This window comes from Lampetra fluviatilis, chromosome 50, assembly GCF_964198595.1.
Source record: "Lampetra fluviatilis chromosome 50, kcLamFluv1.1, whole genome shotgun sequence".
Taxonomy (NCBI): domain Eukaryota; kingdom Metazoa; phylum Chordata; class Hyperoartia; order Petromyzontiformes; family Petromyzontidae; genus Lampetra; species Lampetra fluviatilis.
Window position 1 is genome coordinate 2,953,953 of NC_136324.1, and position 19,396 is coordinate 2,973,348.

The 19,396-nt window shown below is 50.6% G+C and overlaps 1 protein-coding gene across 2 annotated transcripts in view; it reads right to left on the reverse strand.

The window, feature by feature from the left end:
* The window catches only part of HDAC8 (histone deacetylase 8), a 187,816-nt gene that overhangs the window by 8,156 nt on the left and 160,264 nt on the right, over positions 1-19,396 (reverse strand). For both annotated transcript variants that reach the window (XM_078878243.1, XM_078878244.1), the window contains exon 10: positions 3,271-3,376. In XM_078878243.1, the coding sequence (XP_078734369.1) occupies positions 3,271-3,376 (106 nt within the window). The remainder of the gene's footprint in view (positions 1-3,270; positions 3,377-19,396) is intronic.

Here is a 19,396-nt window from a genome sequence, read left to right on the forward strand (position 1 = left end):
GTGTGCCGGTTGTGGCAATATTTTCTGGGCCACTGGTAGGCTAGAACAGTCACGTGACTCATGGCCATGGCCAAAGTGAGAAGTGTTCTTGATGTGGTGTGCCGGGTGCAGAGATAGTTTTTTCCGTTACTAGAACACAAATGTTGCCGTTGCATCCTGCACGCGTCTGATGATTGCTAAACACGTCTCGCGTGATGTGACGAGCGTGATCCAAATTCAAGCGGAGAACTGTGTGGGAGAATGCAGACGCGTGTGAGATGTGTTTAGCCATCATCAGGCAAGTGTAGTGTGTACGACTCAATCCAGAATTAAAAGATGGTAATTTGGTAATTGACAGGCGATGGGTGGAGGCGCTGGGATAGTGGACAGCGCACTGCGCTATGACCCCGACGACCCGAGTTAGATTCCTGGCCACGGCTAACATCAGTGGTGAATGATATCAGAACGGGTGCCACCCTTTTACAGCCAATACACCAACCCACACTACCAGCGTGACAAAGTATGGTCAAAAAGCCCCCATAACCGGCATTGGCATGAGGGAAGCCTTCATCCATCGGTCAACAGAGAATGCGTCACATTTATTTGTTAAAGAGACATGCCATGGTGTGTATGTAAGTTGAACTTCTTTCGCACCGTACGTAGCCTGCCTAGCTAATTGGATGTGCGGGGGAAGGACAACCAACTAAATACAAAAAAGCAAGTTCGAAAGAAATAAGTTTTCAACCTAGACGATTTAATAGCGCATAGCTGCAACGGCTTCCTAATATCGTAAGGAAGAGCCTTCCAGACGGCCGCAGAAGCGCATCCCAGAAAGCGCCGCGTGATGCGGTGACCGCCACTAGCCAAACGCCGCCGCTGCTGCTGCTTCTGTGATGAAGTCGTGGTGCCGCCACCACAGTGAGGAACGGGCTTTGGCCGACCTGAATTAGTGTATTTGGGGCTGAGGCTGCGACACGCACGGGCACAACAATGGCCCGACTCGGGCGATCCGCTACATTCACAAAGGACCGGGGCAACCGGCTTAACGTCGTCGCGTGCGGCACGGCTCGTCATGTGGCGGCGGCGGCGGCGGTGGTGGTGTCGCCGGGGGTCCTGTCGATTGCGTTACGAGCCGCGCACAGCAAGGAGAGAAACTGATTCGTTTTGTTGGCTTCTTCAACAAAGACAAAGATCCACCCCCCCCCCTTGTGCAGCCTTAACAGACTGTTGGGGCAAGCGCTGTTAGCGAGTAGCACCTATGAAGGGCCTAGTGGCACACGAGGGGGTGGGTGGCCAACACCACGCCTGGCCGCCTTTGTCTCCTTAGTGGCGATGTTTACACACTGCACCGGGTACTCATTTGAGGCTGAGTCGACCTACGGGAGGCCCAGGACCGGTTCAGATAATCGACACCGATATGTTGGCCGTGAACGGGAATCGAACCCGGGTTCGTAGCGCAGCGCAGGGCTCACCGCTACACCACCGCTCCCCACCGTCTTACCAAACACACACGGATGTACGATTTTAATAAAAAAACTAAATCTTCCAGCGAGCAGCTTGGTTATCCTGGATTGATAATTGATTTTTAGGGTGCGATAGCCCTGAAGTCAAATGTGTGTCGTATACCCTCCTCCACCCGGCACCGCCAACGAATCACGTTGGAACGTGAACCAAACGTGCCACGTTATTGTTATTCTTAGGTTTTTTCGGTAAAGTCACGTAGGTAAAAAATTAAAATTAATAAAAGTAAAATAAATATAAAATAAAAATCACGACGTTTCGGAGGCAACACAAGCTTCCGTCTTCAGGTGGAACCGTCACAGCACGATAGCTGTATCAAGTGAGAGAAATTCCAAGAAACCAGTCCTTGTGTATATACTGGTTGAGGGTGGGAGGAGCCAAGGTAAGCCCTGAATATTATTTGTGTGAGGTTCGGTGCGGCTGAAGCACGCTGTTAGGCATGAGCCTTTGTTGTGTAAACTAGGTGCGGATGAGGTAAAGGTTATTGTTGCTTCGGCACAACCGCCAGAGTGGCTGGAGAGCGATCTCACAACATTTAACAATTGGGTGACGGTTTAAGGTTTTCCCATCTTCCTTGCCGCCTGTGCATCAAGTACCGTGTCCGCGTCCGCCGCACTGACCGTACGTCTTGGCGGAAGAAGTGGGAGCACCCACATTTTACTGCACTGCACGCGACCTGCCGCCCATCGCCTGTGGTTGGGCTACCCAAAAATTCTAGATTTGAAGCTTTCGTGACTGCAAGGATTCATTAGGTTTTTTTCGGTAAAGTCACATAGGTAAAAAAGTCAAATTAAGTAATTAATTCAATCAATTAATTAATTGTAAAAAATAAAATTCATTAATTACTTAAATTACTTAATTTTAATGTTTTAACTACGTCACTTTACCGAAAAAACCTAAGAATATCTACCCAAAAATACCGCTCGGTGGACAACAGCGGATGGGGAGTGGGGGACGGTGGGGGAGAGGATTTCAGAAACTGGCCGGGAGATGGAATCGAACCGATGACCTCTGGATTGCAGATCCAGTTGTGTTGACCATTATATACAACTCTGGCAGCATCCCCGATGAAACAGGTGACATTATCATGAATATGATTTACAATTATACCATGCGGGTCCCCGCCTGGTTTTCTCTCGACAATTAGAAACGTGCGTTTAGATTATTTAGAGTATTTGGCTGTTATTGATGTGCACGTGATGAGCCACTTCTTTGAGCTATCATTTGTGGCCAGGTCGCATCTGAATGAGAAGCTAATAGCTCAGTGGGCGTTAACTGGTAAAATAAAAAAAAAATGTATTTAAATTTTTTGTTTAATTTGTTTAGCTTTCCTATACTCTGCACTCCAACCGTGTTTTTTGTATTCATACTCTTACGTTTTTTCGGTAAAGTCACGTAGGTAAAAATAAATGATAAAAGAATAAAAATAATATAAATAATATGACTATTATTAAAAATAATAGAAATAATAATAATATAGCTGTTATTATTTATATGATTTTTATTCTTTTATTATTTATGTTTCCCTACGTGACTTTACCGAAAAGACCTAAGAGTATGAATCCTTGCAGTCACAAAAGCTTCAAATATTTTTTTGTATTGTTTGTTGTTGTAACTTTCTGACCTGCCCCTGCTGAACATCTATGAAAAAGAGCTTTATAGCTCATCTGATTGCTCCAGGCTAAATGAAGATTCAGATGTGCGGCGTATTGAGCTGAACGTGAACAAGGCGTGTGCGTCTGTGTTGGTGTGCCAGTGCCTTTCACATACCTCGTACTCTGGCGATGAGATTGTCCAGATACTGTTGGTCGTTTTTGTCAGTCCGACAGCTTGGAGTGATGTCAAGCATGTAGTCTGGTCCATATTCTGTAAAATACTACACAAAGACGCAGCAAAAACAGTGCACGTTGAATTTTTTGTAACTCATGGTTCCTTGTGCAACCTTCTCCCCGTGCCTGATTTGCCACTCTTTTTCAATCAATCAGATTATTTATTTATAACCAGGAAAGAGCGCATTCAGATACAATATCTCTTTGGCAAAGGTGAAGCAGGTCAGACGCACTGCGGCATTAATCATGGTACGGCAATCGCAATTTTTTACCTGTAATGCGCGCTAATATCCTTTTCATCCCATCGACATCACCATGAAAGAATCCCAATGTTTCCTCTCTGAATAAACAGCCGTGTGTGATTGAATAAAAAAATAAACACGATTCATTTTTACCGTAAGCGTGCCGTTTGAGAGCCGTTTGATTTTTTTATGTGGCAGGAATAAAAATCCATAAGAGGTTTTTTTTTGGGTTAGAACGCGTAAATATATAAATGTGTCGTTAAAACCCGCCAACACCCGACACAGCCAACTAGTAAGGGTTGTCACGTAAACAGAACGTGTCAATTCGTCACTAGTACAGCACTAGTGTGTAGTGTATAGTAGTGTATAGTGTAGTATACTGGTACAGCACACCGGTGTGTTGGAGAGCCAAGCCACAACATTTACAATCTGAGTACGACGTTTCGCCAGTGATTACAACTAGCTTCATCAGGCGACAGCCAGATTTGTGGAGAAGTCCACCTGTTTCGTTCCTTATATAGAGGCGTAGATGTGGTGACCACACTTCTGCACTCTTGCACCACGTGGGGGGGGGATGACTGAGGCAACGTACATTATGCGAGCCCTTTGAACTTGTCCTTCCTGCCCATTGTGTGTATTAAAATAGCCGTACCAACGGTAATCCCTATTGAAGTAAGCTGCCCTTTGTAGGCATGCATTTATATAATGTATTACTTGATGATTCGCTTCCACGCAGCACTAAGGCAGTCACTATCCGAACGGTTAAAGTTATTTTTATTTCTTTTAATTTAGATAGATTCTCTCATTAGTCTTGGCCAGTAGTAGCTAGTTTTCCACGAAACTTCAATATTATCAAAATCAATTGAGTGTCCTTGATGGCACGCGTGTTCTGCTACTGCTGACAGTTGTATTTGGGAGAATTTTATATTTCTCTGATGTTCTTTTAGTCTCATTCTGATCATTCGTCCTGTTTGCCCAACATCACATTTGCCACACGTGCAGTTAATCCTGTACACACCTTCTGTTGATAGCTTTGGTAATACATCTTTTGTACCAGATATTATTTTTTTGTATTTTATGTACCGTGCCAAATCTGACTCAGATCTTTTGTCACTCGTGTTATTTGATTTGGTTTTGGCATTCAATGCCCTGTTGATTTGTGCACCATTGTAACCGTTCATTTGCAGCGCTTCTTTAACATGTTGAATTTCACTTCTCAGACTGTCACCATTTGACACTTTCTTAGCTCGATGAATGAGCGTCTTGATAAGAGCAGATTTCTGTGCGGGGTGATGGTGTGACTCTGCATTCAGATAGGCGTCAGTAAGCGTTTACTTTCGGTAAACGCTGCGTGTTATTTTACCATTTCGACCCCCTCCGAGCAGAGTATCAAGAAATGGTAGAGCTCTGTCAGCTTCCACTTCCATGATGAACTGGATGGATGGGTTTTGCGAGTTGAGAGGAATATATCTATTTTTAATCCGTATATTCTGTACAAATTATTATATTGTCGCTTTATTTAAAACTCTGTTTACCCAACCCTTAGTTTTACCGCGCATGCTCTTGCCGCCGCGTCACAACACGAAGAAATATCCGTCTGGAACGATCGCAGTGAGCGGCGTACCACCCTGTGTCTGAGAATTACCCCAAGGACACGATGCCACGGAGGCTGCTTACGAGTTCGCTCCCGCGAGGTCCCGTTCACGCCAGGGGCAAATCCTGCGTACGTCCCTGCGACGAGTGCTCACTGCTTGTCAATCAAACCGAATTCTTCAAGTCTCACACAGCTGGAATAAGCCCAATTAATGGGAAATTATCATTGAATACGACGGCATAACAGAGCCCCGTGGTGTACACAGAGTGCAGTCTACGACGATTATTCACTCGGTCTCATCGGGCGTCTCTATCTCTGCCATGGAGAAAGGGGCATTGCCCAAAGCATTCTCTTTCCGTGTTTTCTGGATCACGAGACTCCCCCATCCCACCCCCCACCAATGTTAGTTTTCAGCAAAACTTGGGGGTCGCGCAGAGGTTGCAAACGGGTTTTGATTCCTTACCCGTACCCGTACCCGGGCGCACCAGGGTCGCAAACGGGTACCTGTACCCGGCCGGGTACGGGTACCCGTACGCTACCCATACCCGTACCCTACCCGAAATGAGTGACAAACGGTTACTCACCGGTGACTCAGGGCCTACCCGTACCCGGCCGCACCAGGGTCGCAAACGGGTACCCGTACCCGTACCCGGCCGGGTACGGGTAGCCGGGTATCGGGTAGGGTACGGGTATCGGGTACCCGGTTGCGACCTCTGGGGTCACGTCTTACGATCCGGAGAATACACTCGTCTTCCGGAAGGCGTGTTTTCAATCAAATTGGTAAGAATAATTTTCCGGAAGATGGTCCGTATGTACGAACATACGCACGTGCATGTTGAATTCCTTTCGGACCGTACGCAGCCCAAGCGTGCCAATCGGAGTTGCTGAACGTATTGCTGTGGTTCTCCACAGCAATCCGCGTCTCTCATTGTAAAGCAGTACACGCAGGACGGAAGACACCACCAGCCGTGCATAATCATCTTCCAGAAGACGTCTCTCATTGTAAAGCAGCGCGTTCATCATTGCCCATCTCCAGGAGAGACGGCTCTCCATAGTTACGGCATTTATCTTCCGGAAGACGTCTTTGAATCTCGTTGTTCAGAATTGTCTTGCCAGCAGACGACCATCTCCCCACTTGAAAGCGGTGCGGTCACGAACATGCTACGGAAGACGGCTCTCTGTAGCAATACCGCATCCTCCAAATGATAAAACACACTTTCTTTTCCAAAAATTACCCCGAAGTTTTGAGCGCATCCTACTTTCCGGAGGCACCCCCTGCATCTCCGATGTAGCACGGTTGGTTACGTAAGGTGTGAAAGAAGTCCAAAATACACACACACGTACACAGAATCCGGCGAATGCGGCAAAATCATTTGCGCTCTTTAGGCGAGCGGTGCCGACGAGCAAGTTGAGTTTTTTTGCCGTTGTTATTATCCCAGCCGAACGCTGAGCAGTGTGGATATCAGCCGCTCAGCCGCTGCTGGTTCACCGGGCTGGATCACGTTAAAGAGGATGTGGAAAAAAAAACCGTGGGGGCAGGGGAGAGAGAGAGAGAGCTGGAAGCACATTCCTGGCACGGAAGGCCTCACAACTGCCATCTGGGAGACCAGTTGTAAGGGACGGGCTTCTCTTTGTTTAAATTCTAATCTCCTCCTTTTTAAATGCTTATGTAAAATAAAAAAAAACCACACACCAACAAGTAAACGAACCCCGGGCGCATTTTCGCCTCGCTCCCTCCGTGCGGGCAGATGCAAAGAGGCATTAAAATGTGGCTGCACGGATGGATGATTTTATTTTTCTGCATCACACCAGCCCATCCTCGACGGAATAAATATTCACAAACTGCTTCCCGCCCATCATTCAGGTTTCGGGGGGGGGGGGGGAGAAAAAAACCTGTTTGTGTTTTTTGTTGGTTTTTAAAACATATTTTTATGTAAACGTGCATTGTGTGTTCTCCATTCAGCTAACATTTCTAATAATTTCAGGCTGAAAAACAAAAAGTAAACCTACCCATGTAAATACACAATTTGGGTGGAGGGAGGGGAGGGGAGGGGGGGCTCACGTTGGAGCGGAGGCGCAGTGGTTAGCGCACTGCGCTATGAAGCTGGTCACCTCAAGTCACGATTGCCAGCCACGGTGAACATCGTGGTGATGTCTGAAGCTGTGTCTGGGCCCCTGCACCCACCTCCCACCCCCAATCTGCAGTGACCAGCGAGTTGAAGTATTGTATGGCTGAACAATCACCACCACGACTAACACACGGCACGGGGAAAGCCTTTATCCAGCAGTGGATTAACAAAAGCAGCTGTTGTCTCCTCGCTTATTAAATCAAGAACGTCAATACATTTCATATAAATGGGACCGTTGAGGTGATCACACTAAATGCCCCCTATTTTTCTTTTAAATCGCACACACTTCGGATTATCTAGGCAAATAGGGGATTAGATAGGTGCAGGGGTGTCTCGTGGGCAAACGATGGCAACGTGTATCAGCAGACGCTAATTTAATTCCACAGATTTATCTGCCCTGGCCCAAGCCTTTACCGACGCACGCAAAATCTGCGTGGGGGATGGAAGACAAAGCTGGGGGTGGGGGGTTTGGGAGGACGCAGTGAACGGCACAGCACCAAGGAGTGAAACTTTAGATTACCCAGCAGCCCTCTCTCAGGGACATGCGGCACACCACGAAAGAGCCAACGCACAGCCAGGCAGGCACACGGCGAACAAGCCGACGGGCGGGCAGGCATGCACCGCGCGAAGTAAACAAATTCATTTCGATTTAAAGCTTTTGTGACTGCAGGGATTCATCTTTTTGTTTTTTTCGGTAAAGTCACGTAGAATGGAAATAATAAAATAAAAAAAATAAAACATAATAAAATAATTCTCACGACGTTTCGGCCACAACGCAAGCAGCCGTCCTCAGGTGGAGAGCAGGTCTGTCGAGTAGACAGAGTCTGAATAATAAAATAATTTATTTTTATTATTTTATTAATTCCATTCTACGTGACTTTACCGAAAGAACCAAGAAGATGAACAAATTCACTTTTGTAGCAGACGAGAGTCGTGGGTGAGCAAGCCCAGAGAGCGGGAAGGCCAAGGCGCTGCCTGGACACAGACGCAGACTTTTTTGGGGGTTTTTAATTGATAAGCTGGTTTATGCGTTCGTGGAATGTGATTCGAGACAAATGACAACATTCTTTACTCGGAGATGCACTTTGTTGCCCTGGGTGGAGAAGTGGGAGGAGAGCAAGGTTTGTTTGGGGGGGGATGAGGCGACGCACACACGCTCACGAAAGACAAAGACCCCCCGTGTAGCCTTGACAGACTGCTGGGGCAAGTGCTATTAGCGAGCGCCTACGAAGGCCGGCACGGCACACGAGGGGGTGGGTGACCAACACCACGCCCGGCCGCCTTTGTCTCCACCGGTGGCGATATTTACACACCGCACCAGGTACTTATTTGAGGCCGAGTCGGTCTAGGAGAGGCCCAGGACCGGTTCAGATAATCGCCACAGGTGTTGACCGTGAGCAGGAATCGAACTCGGATCACTGTTACACTACCGCTCCCCGCACGTGCTGACACATTCACGCACTCCAGACACATTCACGCAACGCGCACACCGCTGGGGAAACGTGTCTATCCGCTTTTCATGCTGCACTCACAAGTCACTACAAGACCGGTCAGTGAAGTCAGCATTGTCACCCCCGTCGCACCAGCAGAAGGCTGCCAAATCCGCACAATGAATGTTTCTAAAGCCATTGGATCGCAGAAAGCTCTCTCGAGGAAGGCACGATGGAATATAGCCCAGGGTGGGGAGAATGTGCGGCCCCGCAATTCCCTGCTCAAGCCACTGCTGGTAGAAAGGGCTTCCCACTCGCGGGAGCTCGAGACAGCCCCTCTAGAGGGTATCTTGGTCTACTCTTCCATGTCGACCGGGTGGACTTAGAAGGTGGGAATTAACCCGAATTTCTTTTTCCCACCAGACGCGACCAGCCGATCAACTTGACGGCGACACAACCGTTGGCACCACCGGTTGGGCGAGAGGCAACGGATTCAAGAATGGCGAGGTTCTTGAAGAAGCCTCACGGGCCACACGGAGCGAAACGTCGGGGCATCGTGGAGCCAAATGTCAGACATCTCCGGCGTGTGCTTTCGGGGTTGTACCGCAGCGCCGCGCCGGCACGACGTCCGGAACGTCTGACATCACGGCAAACGACGAGCGGCAACGATCCGCAAAAAAATCACAGCACGCATCGCGAGAGCTGTTCGGAAGCAAACCGCAAAAAAACCTGCACGGCAGTTGTACAACAGCCACCTCCCTCCACCCTTCCACCACCTAAATGTGGAGGCAAAAAGCCCTCTGCTGCCAGCACGAGGTGGAGGGGGGGTGATGGAGGGGGGGTGATGGAGGGGGGGTGATGGAGGGGGGGTGATGGAGGGGGGGTGATGGAGGGGGGTGGATGGAGGGGGGGTGGATGGAGGGGGGGTGATGGAGGGGGGGTGATGGAGGGGGGGTGATGGAGGGGGGTGGATGGAGGGGGGTGGATGGAGGGGGGGTGGATGGAGGGGGGGTGATGGAGGGGGGGTGATGGAGGGGGGGTGATGGAGGGGGGGTGATGGAGGGGGGGGTGATGGAGGGGGGGGTGGATGGAGGGGGGGTGGATGGAGGGGGGGTGATGGAGGGGGGGTGGATGGAGGGGGGGGTGATGGAGGGGGGGTGATGGAGGGGGGGGTGATGGAGGGGGGGTGATGGAGGGGGGGTGATGGAGGGGGGGTGGATGGAGGGGGGGTGATGGAGGGGGGGGGTGATGGAGGGGGGGTGGATGACTCTGCTGTGAGGGTGCCGCGAGAGCCACGAAGCGGCGAGTGAATGGAGCGGCGCTGGAGGACACGGGGCACTCGGTGCACGTTGGGGGGTTGGGGGGGGGCAGTGACGACGGCGTGGGGCCTCGCGAACGATGCCACCGCCTGTAAAGACAGCCCCCCCCTTTGAGGGAGACGACGACGGGCGATGACACCACCACCACCACAAATGGGCACCGCGAAACCCGCGGAATATAAAACATCGACACGGTGGGTACGGCGGCGGGGAGCGAGACCGCCGCTCGGCTACGGCGGCTCCGCTCGCCTGTTCGCCGAATCGTCGGGGCAACGGTGGCACGAGGCGCACAGGGCGCCAACAACAAAGCCACGCCGCGCGCGTCAGCGGCACTGCCGTGGGCCCCCCGAAAGGAAAGTTTACAACGTAGGGACAGGCGACGACGACGTTTTCAGACAATGACGCCTTTCTTCGCAGCGAAAGGGGGGCACAAACTGCCTGACGGGCCACTGACCGTGTATTTATTTGCCGCGTTATCGACGGACGGTGTTTTGTTGACCGCGTGGCACGAGCATCGCGGCGCTGTAATTAATGGTTGGCGCGCTGCGATTTCCAATCCGGAGGTCGCCGGTTCAATTTGTACTTCCCAGCGTGGCGGTTGTAACAATGGCCAAGCTTCTTTAATCACCCTCTCCCGCCTCTGCCCACCCAGCAATATAACCGAGTGCACAAAGAGATAGTCGATCGTAGATCACGCGTCCTACTCTTCCGTAGAGAGGAAGAGGAGGCCAAATATCCCATCGGGCAGTAGTTCTTAACCTGGGGTGCACGGACCCCCTGGGGGTGTGACATGCCCTCTCTGGGGCCCAGTGCGAGACACGGGCAGATTCTTTTTTTAAGGTAAATCATCGGAACACAAATTGGGCACGTAAGTTACGACTTTGTTTCATCAAAACCTCTGCATTTTTGAGAACCAAAGTGGGGGGGGGGGGGGGTGCAAGACTCCAGTAAAAGTTAAGAACCGCTAGTGTAGAGGAATCTCTACAGCCCACTCTTAGGGGAAGGCCCCTTCCTTCAGCAGTGGTGTGAGATATTGCAGGGTGTGCACCATTGCCGTTTCACTTTTCGATGAATTATTTTTAGACGTACAGTAATTTGACCGAGCCAATGAAATAAAAAGTAAGATTCTACTGAACGTACCCCGCGCACAATTGCGCACTCATTTTGATTATCACCTGTTCGCGCGGTTAATTCCTGCACTGATTGAGGTTCATTCTCCTCACCGCCGTATGAAGTCTGATTTATCTTTGTATAATTTCGGTGACCCGGGGTTCACCCTTGCAAATGAGACTCGCGAGTTCTCACACCTGATGAAACAAAATAAATAAAAGCAAACGTCTCCTCTTGAAACGCACTGCAGTTTCACAGTTGTCATTGGTCGCGCGTTGCTCTCCCACAGGAGTCGGATGCATTATTAATGCAGCTGGGAGGGCAGTAACGTGGTGAGGAACGCGCGCAAAGACACAGATCCCCCCCGTGTAAGCCCGACAGACTGTTGGGCCAAGTGCTGTTTCGCGAGTAGCACCTACGAAGGCCGGCACGGGGCACACGAGGGGGTGGGGTGGCCAGCACCATCTGGTGACATCACTTTTGTGAGCACGAGCGCACGTTGAGAATTGTTACACGATTTTAATTGTCAGAATTTTTTTTTTATATCTGCAATTGTCTTGTAAAATCCAAAAAGACTGACGTTAAAATCCCAAACTCATCCCTAACATACATCATTTAAATGGGCACAGTGTGCTTATTATTGAGAGAGAATTTTTTTTTAAACGTGTTAAAAAAAGTGGCCTTGGGCAGGACACGTGGCCAGAAGGGTTGAGGGTCAAGGGTCAATGATATCGATGGAGCAGCAGCCAAGGAACAAAACGTGTCTAAGAGTGCGTCCATTGGGGAGATGGAGCGATTCAGCCAGCTCGTGTGCGGGTGCTTGGTGGATCGTTACACCGCAAAATCGTGTGAGAGACGGTGTCGGCTGAAGGAGGCCTTTGACCAGCAGTGGACTGGCCATGGCCGATGACGATGATTAAACACACAAATCACTTAAAAGGGCATGGCATGCTTACGGGTGACATTTTTTAAAATTTAATACTTTTGCATTGTTAATAATCTACTCTCCAACTCTCAACCCAACAAAAATTCCACACAAATCACGTAAACCCCTCACTCCCCCATCATCGCAATCGCAAACCATGTTCGATCCACTGCTGGATGATGGCCTCGGCAAGCCGCTGCCACCATCTCTCACCCCCCGCACCCCCCCCCCCCCCCGTGATGAGAAGTGTAATACTTTCTACAAGGCTAACGAGCGAGACACAAAACGTTACTGTACTGTTCCGTCGGCCAAGGCGGGGATTTAAAATATGATAAGGCGGGTGAGTGGGGCTGTGGGTCTTTTCCTGAACAGCGATTCTCAAAAGACCGGGCAACTGTAAACCTGTCACGACCACCACCCACCACCACCACCCATCACCCATCACCGTCAGTCACTACCACGCGCGCTTCGTGGGTTTGTTTTCACACCCATATTTACACTGCGTGACAATCGCATCGCATCGTACACACACACATCTCTCTCAGCCTGCAGACAACGCAGGCGGAACGCTGCTACGTAGCGGCTGCGGCGGCAGTGACCGGCCACCCGGATTAGCACAGACAGCAACAGCAGCAGCAAACAGGGCCATGTTGGGGGAAGGGTGAGCCCTGGGATGGTATGCGAGGAGGAGGAGGTGGTGGTGGTGTAGCGGTTTGCGCTACTCTGCACTATGAACCCGGCGTCCCGAGTTCGATTCCCGCTCCCGTGGCGTACCAACACCGGGTGACGATTATCCGAACCGGTGTTGGGCCTCCCCCTAGGTCGACTCAGCCTCAAATGACTACCTGGTGCGCTGTGTGCTAAACATCGCCACTGGGGAGACAAAGGCGACCGAGCGTGATGCTGGCCACCCCCTTGCGTGTGCCACGGTGCCGGCCTTCGTAGGTGCTGCTCGCTAACAGCACTTGTCCCGAACAGCCTGTGAAGGCTACGCGGGGGATCTTTGTCTTTGGTGGTGGCAGCGGTGGGGAGGGTGAGCTGGAGAGAGAGAGGCTGAAAGGAGAGAGGCGGGCATTTTGTTATGAGGAGGGGGGCAAACACCCAGAAAACGAGTTTGGAATTCCAAGGTTGGGCTGTGGGGTGGGCGGAGGAGGTGGTGGTGAAAATGAGAATATAATTAAATATGTAACAGACCTGACCCTGATCAGGGCCGTTCCCATTATCATCATTGTTTACACACACACACAGTGAACACCGCACATTACAGCCGCAGCAAATCTACCAAACATCCAGTACCACAACAACAACAACGACTACGACGAGACACAAATCGATCTATTTCTTTTTCCACCCCAACAGTTCGGCGCGTGGCGCCAACAACGAGAGACGGATTTATCCATTGGCCGGAGCTGCCGAGAGGCATGCGCGAGGAGGCATCGGGGCCCCCCAAAAGCTGCCACTGGCCGAGGCCAAACGCAGCTGCAGCGTCCACAGGCCACAGGAACACAAAAGGGGCTTCCTGGCGGAGGGCACGGGCAGAGGGGAGGGAGGGCTGGGAGGGCAGGAGGAGGGGGGGGGGCCTGTGAAGGCCAGGGGCTGTGATCCGGTCGGCCTGGACAGAGTGGAACAATCAGCCGAGAATGCGGCCCGAAACCATCCCCCACCCACCGCCTTCCCCCGGCCGCCACAACCCCCCCCCCACAACCCTTCCCCCCCACCACCAACCCCCCCCACCACCAACCCCCCCAACACCCCCCACTACCCCCCCCACAACCCCCACTACCCCCACTACAACCCCCCCACAAACCCCCCCCCACTACCCCCACTACAACCCCCCCACCACCCCCCCAACACCCCCACAACCCCCACTACAACCCCCCAACAAACCCCCCCCCACCACAACCCCCACTACAACCCCCACTACAACCCCCCCACTACAACTCCCCCACAAACCCCCCCACCACCACCCCCACAACCTCCCCACCACAACCCCCCCCACCAAGCCCCCACACCACCACCACCCCCCACAACTACCCCACCACCACCACAATCCCCCACACCACCACAACCCCCCCACCAACCCCCCACACCACCACAACCCCCCCACCAACCCCCCACACCACCGTCCCAAAATAAAACCCCAGAGGGACAGGCTTCAGCGAGAGGCTGTGGTGATGATGGAAATGAGAGACGCGGCCACGGAACGCGCAAACGAGATGTTGGCCTGTCCACTCGTGACAACAACCTCATCGGAGAACGATTACAATCAGCGATTAAAATAAGGGATTAAAATTGCCTACTGGCTGTCGAGGGAAATATAAACAATTTTAATTGCAGGGATTCTCCATCTAATTTTGTTCCATAGCCCCCGTATGTTTCATTCACACAATGCTTACACAGCAGTGCGTTTTCTTTCTCCATAATTGAGGGGGGGGGGGGTTAAATCGCGTCAATATAAATGTGTCGTTAAACCCGCCACCACCCGACACAGCCAACTAGTAAGGTTTGTCACGTAAACATAACGTGTCAATTCGTTACTACTACAATTCGTTGCTAGTACTGTGAAACAGTACGTTTTTATGTCACTGATTGCAATTTTATTCATTATGTGCATCCACTAGATTATACAACTAGAATGTACAGTTTTGATTTAAAGCTTTCGTGACTGCAGGGATTCATATTCTTGGTTCTTTCGGTAAAGTCACGTAGAAGGGAAATAATAAAATAAAATATATATAAAACAATAAAAATTCTCACGACGTTTCGACTGCAACACAAGCAATCATCATCAGGTGTGAAATCCACAGCAAGAAAATAGAATGTACAGCCCAATGTCAATCCACTGCTGGGAAAAACCAGACCTCCTCTCGTTATGCTCGTCAAGCTTTTTTAGTTTTTGTAATCATACTTCACCATGCTGGCCATTGCGGATTGGCGACATGCGCTTTGGGAGGGGGGAGAGGCAGACCGATGAGTCTGATGTCACGGTGAGTCTGATATCACGGTGAGTCTGATGTCACGGTGAGTCTGATATCACGATGAGTCTCATATCAGGCACACAACTGATGTTAGTTGTGGGCCAGAAATCGAGTTCGGGGTGACCAGGTTCACAGCGCAAGCAACGCGCACGCGTTTAATTTATTTTCCTTTCATTTACAGATTAAGGCATGCACGCTACACATACCTGATGATTGCTTAACGCATCCAAACTCACACACACACACACGTGTGATGCGCTGACCACTGCACCAGCGGCACCATCCAAGGGGCAAAAATAATGAGCGGGACCATTCGTTTGGCGGAATGCCTTTTGCGCGCTAATTAAAATAACGGGACATTGGCAGGCAACATTAAGAAAAATGCTTAACTGATCAGAGTTTAAGTGAACCTTAATCCGATACAACCGCACGGTCCGTTTCATTTCTCCTTCCTGAATCTGAGCGCGGTCGATCGAATGTACTCGACGTTTCATTTATGCAACGACAACATCAACAACAACAAACAACAACAACAAATGTGAACGAGGGGAATCCGTCGGTGTGCGAGGCAGGGAGGTGACGTCCTGGCTGCGCTTGCATTGAAACAGCTCCGTTCGGCTCTCGTTCTAAAAATATAGAGTGCACCGAGTAAATTGCATTTGAACCCCGCGATAGATTTAGCACGCTGCCGTGAGACCAAAGGAGCAAAATGTATTTGTGTAAATATATATATTAAAGCTGTTACTGCTATATTCGGACAAAGCAAGGTATAAATACACACACACACGCGAGCGCACGTGCATATGCACATGCTGCATTACCACACAGTTTATAATAAAGGGGCAATAATTACCCACAAGAACAATATGCCCCGACACTGCGCTGATAATGCAGGAGCTTATATTGCAGAGAATACGCTGCTTGCCCTTGCCTCAGGCTGTCCTTCGTACGTCAAGCGTGGCATTATTTGCGTGCACATGCACAAAAAAAAATCCCAGGATGCATCATTGCATCAGATCAGATGACCTCCCAGAATCCTCTGGGGCTGCTCGCTCAGCCAAGCGAGAAGCGTCAACCGCGCGTTAGGCAAGAGGACAAACAAACAAAAAATTGGCGAATTTCAGTTGAAAAAATCATAGACAACAATGCCGCTAATCCTTGCGGAGTGATTCGTGCAGCAGTGGAGTGAACATGTCTGATGACACATTTTTGTGTTTATTCCTATCACGGCTCAAGAGGTCTGACATGCCAAGGGGCCAGCCACAAACAGCACGCCTCAACGTGCAGCCCTGCATATCGCTTTGCCCACTCCGCTGATGACCAAAGAAAGGGCCTCAACTAAAGAGGGAGCTCTGTGAGATCTGGAGAGGGCCCTCTCAATGCGCAATGGATAAAAGGTAACAAAAGCACTTCTTGAATGCAGTTATAAGTAACTTGGGGACATTCCAAAGTGGAGCGGTGCGAGAGAAGAATTAGAAAGAGAAGTGTTGTGTGACCTGCAGTGTGGTGAGTGGGTGGGTGAGTGTGTTGTTGTGACCTGCAGTGTGGTGAGTGGGTGGGTGTGTTGTTGTTGTGACCTGCAGTGTGGTGAGTGGGTGGGTGTGTTGTTGTTGTGACCTGCAGTGTGGTGAGTGGGTGGGTGTGTTGTTGTTGTGACCTGCAGTGTGCTGAGTGGGTGGGTGTGTTGTTGTTGTGACCTGCAGTGTGGTGAGTGGGTGGGTGTGTTGTTGTTGTGACCTGCAGTGTGGTGAGTGGGTGGGTGTGTTGTTGTTGTGACCTGCAGTGTGGTGAGTGGGTGGGTGTGTTGTTGTGACCTGCAGTGATGGTGAGTGGGTGGGTGTGTTGTTGTTGTGACCTGCAGTGTGGTGAGTGGGTGGGTGAGTGTGTTGTTGTGACCTGCAGTGTGGTGAGTGGGTGGGTGTGTTGTTGTTGTGACCTGCAGTGTGGTGAGTGGGTGGGTGAGTGTGTTGTTGTGACCTGCAGTGTGGTGAGTGGGTGGGTGTGTTGTTGTTGTGACCTGCAGTGTGGTGAGTGGGTGGGGGAGTGTGTTGTTGTTGTTGTTGTGACTTGCAGTGTGGTGGTTGAACACACTGTGGTTGGTGAGACAAAACAGTCTGTGTCTGGCAGACCAAGTCCTCGACATGGGAGGAGAAATCAATGGGTGCATTTCACGGGAAGTGGCCATGGTAGTAGTAGTAGCAGCAATGGGATCACGGCGATGCGATGATGAAATGCATCGATCGAGCGTTTGCGATGTGTGCGCATCAGTCCTCAGGCCCTTTGGCGCACCGGTGGAGGACGGGGGGTTAATTTTGCGCGCGAAATTCAGCGACAAAAAAATGTTGCCAACTAAGTTTTAGTTATTTTTCTTTCATTTGAGTCGGCGGTGACTACGAGCGGAGGACAGTCACCTAGCGCGGCGGCGGCGGCGATGGTTGCCGCTGCCGCCCGCCAGGGACCAAGGCGAGAGCGGCCGCGATGGGGTTAACGAAGACGCGGACTGGAATACATTTTGGTACCGTTACGAAAGACTGCGGTGCACCGAGCAAGACCGAAACACGGTCATTGGCTGTGAGTGGACATCGAAAAGATTGAGCGAGTTCCACCGATTGGCTGACCCGAAAGTATTGAAGATAAAACAAAATTGAACGCCTCCGCACGCCAACATATCATGACCGAGGAGTGGACAAGATCTTACACCTCTTGACGAGACTAAGAGAATGACTCAATGAAAACCCCACACAGAGTGAGAGACGTGACCAACATTCCGCAGGCTCTTGTCGACTAAACTAGAAAAAAAGGCGACTTCGGTAAAACGCCGCTGCTCGCAACCATGGCGCAAATCCACTGGTTGCTTTCCACTTTTAAATCAAGATTGAAAACTCATTTCTCTTAGAATAGCTTTTTAGTGTTTAGTTTGTTGTCCTTTCGCCCGCACCTCCAATTAGCACGGTGCGAAAGAAGTTCAACGTACACACACACACACTTACAGACACAGGAGGAGGCATCAACCCAGGGGCCCCGATGACTTGACTGGCCAAATGACTCCGCTAAATGGGACTCAATCTAAACAAACTCCGGTGGCCCAAATACAGAAAAAAAACCCCATCGCAGGTTGGGGAAGGAAGTGTAGGTGTTGCCCCCCCCGTTCCCATCCAAGGATAATTACTTTCGCTTGCGCCAATTTCAAATTTGTTGTTTTCTAGATAATAAGCGGTCCTGAGCCGTTATAGGTCAACCAACCGGTGGGTAACGTGAAATAAACAAACGAACGCACAAAGCATTCACGAGTCACGGCATTGTAAATGTCGCGCGATTTAATTGCGTATTTGCGCTTTCGTACCGTGAGCCTGGACACATCAACCGATGAGCTCCTTTCCCCATCGTCGCCGTCGTCGCTGCAGGTGAATTATTCGGTGAGCACAGCCGAGCCAGCTGGCAAACGGCAGCCAGAAATCTTCCTCCGCCCTCGTAATGAACGCAAGGAAGCACGCCGGCAGACGCGTGCTTGGAATCGCGCCGAGCGACGGAGAGAGAGGATCGCGTGGAATCAAAAAGAGGGCGTAAGCGCGCAGGTTAACAAACACGACGCGGAACGTTCGGTGCGGCTTGGGGCTGTGGGACGTGTGTCGTGGCTGGAAGCGTTGGTGGACGATGGTCAAGGAGATTAACGGAATTGCAGCCAAGGCACGGAACGGTGCACGAGAGGATTGTCTACCGAGAGATATTTTTGTGCTAGTTTACCGAGCGAATCGGTCCGTGTGTGCGGGGTGGATTGTAGCGTCGCGGGATTGGGATGGGATTTCACGATAGCTTGCGGAGGCCCTCATCCAGCAGTGGACTGGCCATGGCTGATGATTGATGATCTACTGCCTCATCACTGTGCCTATAGTTATGAGGCCCAAACGTGATTCATCGATTCAATAATTGCAATCGATTCTTACGCGTACGGTACACGTATTGAATCCTGCATGCTTAGATCGAGTGCGTACCATTTACGCACATCATACATTTACACGTTTAAAAAAATAAAATTTTATTTGACCAGGTAAGGCTCACTGAGCTACGTAGCTCTTTTGCAGAAGCGACCTGGCCACCACAAGTGACAGCTCAACTCAGTGGCTTATCGTCACGTGGAAATGCACAGCAATAGACAAATACTGTAAACGAACGTTGATTATAATCGTGGAGGGAAAAACCAGAAGACCCGGAGAAAAATCCACGCGACCACGGGGAGAGAGACACGCAAACTTAAATATACAGCAGCAGGCGTCAGGATTGGGATCGAACCCACGACCTCCTGTACACCAGGCGAGGTGGTTAACATCTCGTCACAGCTG